Here is a 6,000-nt window from a genome sequence, read left to right as displayed (position 1 = left end):
GAAACCCCCAGCAGCGCTGCACGAATGCCAAGCACAAGATGCGTCTCTGACGGAGAGCAAGTGCCTTACGCCCCGGGGTTCTCTCCCCTGCCGTGGGGCCTGCTGCGTAAATTACTGCAAGGCCCATGCTGGATTGGGAGGTGACGTGCGCAGGCGGAAGCCCCTCTGGACGCACTCGCAGGACCGGAGGCATTTCTTGAGTGCATCTTCAGTCCCCCAAATAAGCAAAGTGCGAACTTGCCTGGAATGTGGTTGCCAAAAGGTTTAGGCACAGGGTTGTGTTCTTTGGTTTCAGGTGCAAGGATTTGAAAGGACGCAAGCTAAGCAGCAAAAATTGGTCGGCCAAAGCAAATCTTTCACCAATAGTGTGGCCTAATGTAAATCAACCAAACTGTATTGTGGGGATGGAATTCTTCTTAAACCTACAGCATTCTAGCCAGTGTTTTTCTTGTTTGATTAAATGCTTAATCAACCTTTAGCAGATCCTAAACAATAAACACTGCCGTTGCGTTTGTGTCTCCAACGGACTTCTGTCCAGTGAAGGCTTAAAGCATTGCATAGAAACAGATCTGCTTTAATTGTTGGTGCTTGTATTAGTTGCCTGCTATCTGTTTACTAAAAAGATAAGAAAGAAAGAGCCAGTATTTTCAAACCATATAAAGAAACACATAAAAACAGCAGCAGAAAAAAGCTGGTTTATTTTAATGGCGATTTGATAAACTGCATTAGAATCAGCTTGCAGTAGTCTAAAACTGAGCCTTGGAGTCTTTATTCTCTGATTGATTATGGACATAAAGCAGACCCTGCTGCTTGCAGCTGATCAAGAAGCCCTGTACCTCGGTCCCAGCCCAGCCCACGCTTATTTAGGGCTACCAGCTATGAGGACTACTCTCTTTCTCGATGGTTGGAAACCACCGGAGGGGAGAGAGTTGCTCTAATGCTTGGGTCCTGCTTGGGTGCTTCTTCCCTTTGGGGCGTCCAGTGGGCCACTGAGAACAGGATGCAGAACTAAATGGGCCCCTCTTGGCCTGTCCCAGAAGGCTCCTCTTACGTTCTTAGGACTAGAAAGGAAACAGCGGAGCAAGGGAAGCCCTCCCCGTGCTCTGGGGATGCTATCCTGCTCTGAAGGCCAGAGTAAGTCTCCCTCCTGACCTCAAGAAGAAAGGGGCAGGGCAGGAATGCATTGTGTGTGAGCCCTCCATGCAATATATGCTGCAATACCCTCCCTTTGGGGCTCCTCTCTGTTCAGCTGTTGGGGACATTTGTTTGCTGTCCCCAAAGCTGCCCTCGAGTGCCTTGTGAGCTCAGTGGTGGTCAGCCTGGCCTGGCTCATGGGGAGACTGGCTCCCATTTGAAGTCGTCAGCAGCTGGGCAAGGCCTTGGACAGGGCAGATAGGAGGTTTGGCAGCAGCATCCCCCTTGTGTGTGCCGGGGGACTAACCCTGCCCTTCTCTTTTCAGTGGGACCTCTCCTCTTGCATGCCTGAATGCCATGCTGCACACCAACTCCCGGGGGGACGAGGGCATTTTCTACAAGGTCCCAGGGCGGATGGGCGTTTACACCCTGAAGGTAAGGGGGTCTCCTGCAAGGAATCGGAACTGGGCTGCCGTTGGGATCCCACGCACTGCCAGGGTACGCACCGCACTGTGTGGCTTACGGCCGTCCCTCAAAGCATGGGGGTACTGTTGTCTTGTTTTCCTTTTTATTACTTACTTGTGTTTTTATCTCGTGCTTTATTCTGTGAACCGTCCCGAGATCTTGTGACCAAGGGTAATATATAAATTCACTATAAATAATAATAATAATTATAATACAGTGGAACCTCGGGTTACGTAGCGTCCTCCTTATGAACGCTTCAGGTTATGAGCTCTGCTGACCCGGAAGTAGGTGTTCCGGGTAGCGAACTTTGCCCTGGGATGCAAGTGGAAGTCGTGTGTCGGTGGCAGTGGGAGGCCCCATTAGCAAAAGCACGCCTCAGGTTAAGAACAGTTTCAAGTTAAGAACAGACCTCTGGAACGAATTAAGTTCATAGGTACCACTGTAATTTTGCATCTTTGTTCCTGGTGTGGGCTTTACACATCTGGATCATAACCATGGTATTGGCTTGCAGAAATGATTTTTTTGAACTGGGTTCCCCCCCTCCGTTGTCCTTACACTAGTTATGCTGCTTAAAGCCACTTGCTTCGCCTTCAGCGGATATGTGTCTAGCATGTGCATATTGGAGTAGTGCTGTCGTTAAGATTTTGATCAGGAAGGCTGCGATGGGAGAGCTTGCTAGGGCTCGAAGTTCACTGGCTAAGCAACCTTGGCCAACACACATGGAAAGTTCCCCCCACCCCACCTAGTGAACCTGCCTAAGGGGGGTTTGTGACAGGGCAGCGGTGTGGAGAATGGCAGGAGAACGAGAGCAAGGAAGAACATGGCAGAGGGTGGGGGCTCTGTAATACCTGCCAGCTGCTGTGCCCTTTAAATGGGGGCAGTACAGTATAGTGCAGGTGGATTTGAGGTGGACTCTGGGGGCAGCTGCTTCTTTTAAAAAGTCTGCTCCAGGTCCTCTTACAGAGCTGAGGTGCCTGGGGTTGCTTCATTTACATGAGATCTTCCTAATTAACCAGAATACCCAGCCAGATGGGTGGGGTATAAATAATAAATTATTTAATAAATTATTATAATATATTGTGCTCGCCCCCAAAGAATGGCATAGCTTTGGGGCAGCACCTGCTGGGTGCTGGGGGCCTCTTTTTTCTCTGTTGCTTTGACGAGGTTTGTGCCATGGGGGGGCAGTGATGGACAGCTTACCTTGGCTTTTGCTGCAAATCATTCCAGGAGCAAACTCGGTAACAACCTGGTTGTGACCTGCCTGAAAATCGGAAACAGATTTCTCTTTTTTGTTTGAAACCCAGTTTAGCTTGAGGGAGCTTTGGTAGCTGCAGGAGCTGTCGGGCCTGAGCTGGCAAAGCGTCCCAGTGGCTTCTTGATGAGTTGCTTGGGTGCAAAGGTGCTCAGGGCGTGCGGCCTTGAGGAGTTATGCCTAGATACTGGAATGGACCCTGGCAAGAGGTCATAGAGCACGCAAGGGTCTTGGGAGACTCCGCCTTCCGTGCCTGAGACCCTGGAGGGCTGTTGCTGGTGAGGGTTGGCAGCGTTCAGGTGCACAAGAAGGCAATATATATATTTATGCTCTTGCGTCGGAAAGAATTACTCCGTAGGAGATTCTAGAAGAGAAATCCTGTGCAAGCAGGCCATGAGAACTGGGTAGAGAGAAGGAAATTGGGCAGGATGGACTACATAATGGGCTGACAGCCAGGTTTTTAAAAGAACATAAAAAAGAGTGCTATCTCCATAGGAGAATGGTTTCGTCTATGTGGGCTGTGGAATCCTATTCCTTCGAAGGAGGCTGGGTGGGTGGGCAGCCAGCCCTCTGTTGGGAAAGCTTTGGGGCAAAAGGGAGCCTTGCTGTGGTGTGGAGGAGAGTCCCCTGGCTCTCAGGACCGTAGTCGAGACACAATGCCAACCTGCAATTTCAGGTTCCTGGGGAAAAAGTCTTGCACAGTTGCCACTAATTTAGAATGTGGCTTGCGTACAATAGGAACCTCCAGGTGGATTATTATGCCCCCTGACTTTTGAGCCAGAGGATGGCGCTTGCGATATTCTTGTCTTTAATTCTCTCTTTCTCTCACCGCCCACCCACCAACCCCATGGCCCAGTCTGAGTGGTTGTTGAACTGACATAGAGATAAACGCACCAAGGTCCGCCTGTTTGTGTTTTGCCTGCAGAAGGATGTTCCAGATGGGCTGAAAGAACTCTCCGAAGGCTCGGAAGAGAGCAGTGACGTGCAGTCAGACTCCCCCAGCTCAGAGAACAGCAGCAGCAGCAGCAGCAGCAGCGACAGGAGCAGCAACAAAGGAGGAAGGAAAAGCCGGTGGCGAAGGAAAGGTAGCTATTCCTGAAGAAACTCACAAGCTGGCTGTCCTCCCCCCACCCCCCAGCCTGCTTTGCCCGCCAGTTGCTGGGGCCGTTTGCTGTTGCTTGTTGCAACCTGGTCCTCATTGCAAAAGTGGTTTCAGAGGATAACTTAGCCGAGGTCGCTTAGAGTATGGCACTGGTACACAAAGAAGTTCAGGCCTGAGCTTGCGTTGGTAGCCAGTGAAGTGCTCCTAATGGAAGCCTGAAGCCTTCGAGTACCGTCTGAATATTGTCCCAAATAGAGCTTTTGTCCCTGGCCCTGACAGTTGGGAAATGGCCAAGCTCTCTCTTGCTTTGAATCAATCTTTCTGGAGGTGGGGAGACGCTGGAGTTCACTTTTGGAGAGGAATTGACTCAGTTGAATGTAGCTTTGGGGCGCTTGGGGAAAAGGTTGTTTGCTGTTCGTTTGGAGTTCAGAATTGCCTGCAAGGCTTCTGATTCAGAGGGCATTTCGGATTTCCGGATGTTCACAGACCCTTATGCAGGGCAGTGGAACTTACAGTCCCAGTGCAGCCCATTGATGGCTCAGTAAACCTCGACACCATGTTGCCCGCCTTCAGTTAATAAATGGGGGCTGGGGAGACATGCTGTGTCCCTGGAATGCCACAGTACACGGGCCTGCTGGGTTGCCCTCATTGTAGTGCAACTACTGCTAGAAATCCTGGACCCTGAAAGAGCAGGGCTGCAAGCTGAAAGGCGTTGGGGGGGCAGGGGGGTGATGTTCAGTTTCCTGTACAAGGAGTTGGAGGAGCCAGTGACCACCACAACGTGTTACTGCATTGTTATTCTTCATGAGAAACACTTGCAAAATGCTCTTGCTAGTGGAGAGCACCGCTTAGTAGCTAAATAAATGATTTGTGAGCCGTGAATCATATAGCGGTATCTGCATGTGTGTTCAGCCAGGAAGGTTCGCACAGTGACTTAGGGCAAGTACCCATCTCTTGCTCTGTGGTGTAGGAGACGGGACTTCTCACACCTGGTAGACCTCCCCAGGTCAAAAAAACAGCATTGTAAGACCTCCCCATGTAGGAGAGGCAGCAAAGGGCTGCAGCAGTTGTTCCAGCGCCACTGAAGCTCTGTTGCAGCAAGGGGGAGGCATGCAACAAGTTGCCAAATGAGACTTGGCTTCTACTTGCTGCTTTGATGAGGGGCAGTTCAGAGTTGTACTAGATGTGTAATCGGGGAAAGTGCACACTTCTAGGAAATGTGGAGAGTCTTCCATGCTGAACTGTGAGTCATTTCTGTAAAATCTGGTGTGGCTAATCCCTGTTGGGAATGTAACATGAGCAAACTGAGACGGGAAAAGCTTGGGAGAGCCAGATTGCAGCTGAGTCATCATCCCTCTTGGATTTTGAAATTATGTTGAGATTAGCTTCTTATCAAGCTCGTCATCCTCAAGGCTAACTGGTGCGACTGTCTGTCTGCGTTTGCTAGAAGAGATACGAGCTTGTGAAGGTCAAGTATCGTCTGGGTTCACAACAATGAATCTGTGCTGAGCTGGTGTATCGATAGCAGTTGAGGTCTTGAAATGTGAGGCAGCAAGTCTTTGAGCCACGCTTTGTTCAAGCAATGGCAGGGTCTTCAGCAAGCCAATAATGGGCTAAATAATGAGATAAATTGAATAAGCTCCCTCCTCAGTAATGTAATACAGTGGTTCCTCGGGTTATAGACGCTTCAGGTTACAGATGCTTCAGGTTACAGACTCCGCTAACCCAGAAATAGTACCTTGGGTTAAGAACTTTGCTTCAGGATGAAGACAGAAATAGTGCGGCAGCGGGAGGCCCCATTAGCTAAAGTGGTACCTCAGGTTAAGAACAGTTTCAGGTTAAGAACAGAGCTCCAGAACAAATTAAGTTCTTAACCAGAGGTACCACTGTACAGAGATTACGGCACTGGTCTACCTTGCATAGTTGTTGTAAAGATGACTGAGACCGTGCATGAAGTACATTGATCACTTTTTTGAGAGGCTGTGCTTTGCAACTCAAGGGCAATAACTGAGTGTGCATGATGTTGCTTATTCACAATTCTTCTATG

General features: G+C 49.6%; 1 protein-coding gene across 1 annotated transcript in view; it reads left to right on the top strand.

The window, feature by feature from the left end:
• The first annotated feature begins 1,417 nt into the window (after positions 1 to 1,417).
• The window catches only part of ASXL2 (ASXL transcriptional regulator 2), a 31,939-nt gene continuing 27,356 nt past the window's right edge, over positions 1,418 to 6,000 (top strand). The window contains exons 1-2 of the mRNA XM_082217300.1: positions 1,418 to 1,569; positions 3,777 to 3,936. Of these exons, the coding sequence (XP_082073426.1) occupies positions 1,492 to 1,569; positions 3,777 to 3,936 (238 nt within the window). The 5' untranslated portion in view covers positions 1,418 to 1,491. The remainder of the gene's footprint in view (positions 1,570 to 3,776; positions 3,937 to 6,000) is intronic.

This window comes from Podarcis vaucheri (assembly GCF_965113315.1).
Source record: "Podarcis vaucheri genome assembly, chromosome: 3".
In the NCBI taxonomy this organism is placed as follows: domain Eukaryota; kingdom Metazoa; phylum Chordata; class Lepidosauria; order Squamata; family Lacertidae; genus Podarcis; species Podarcis vaucheri.
Note: the sequence above shows the minus strand (reverse complement) of the source record. Positions and strands in the feature narration are given on the sequence as shown.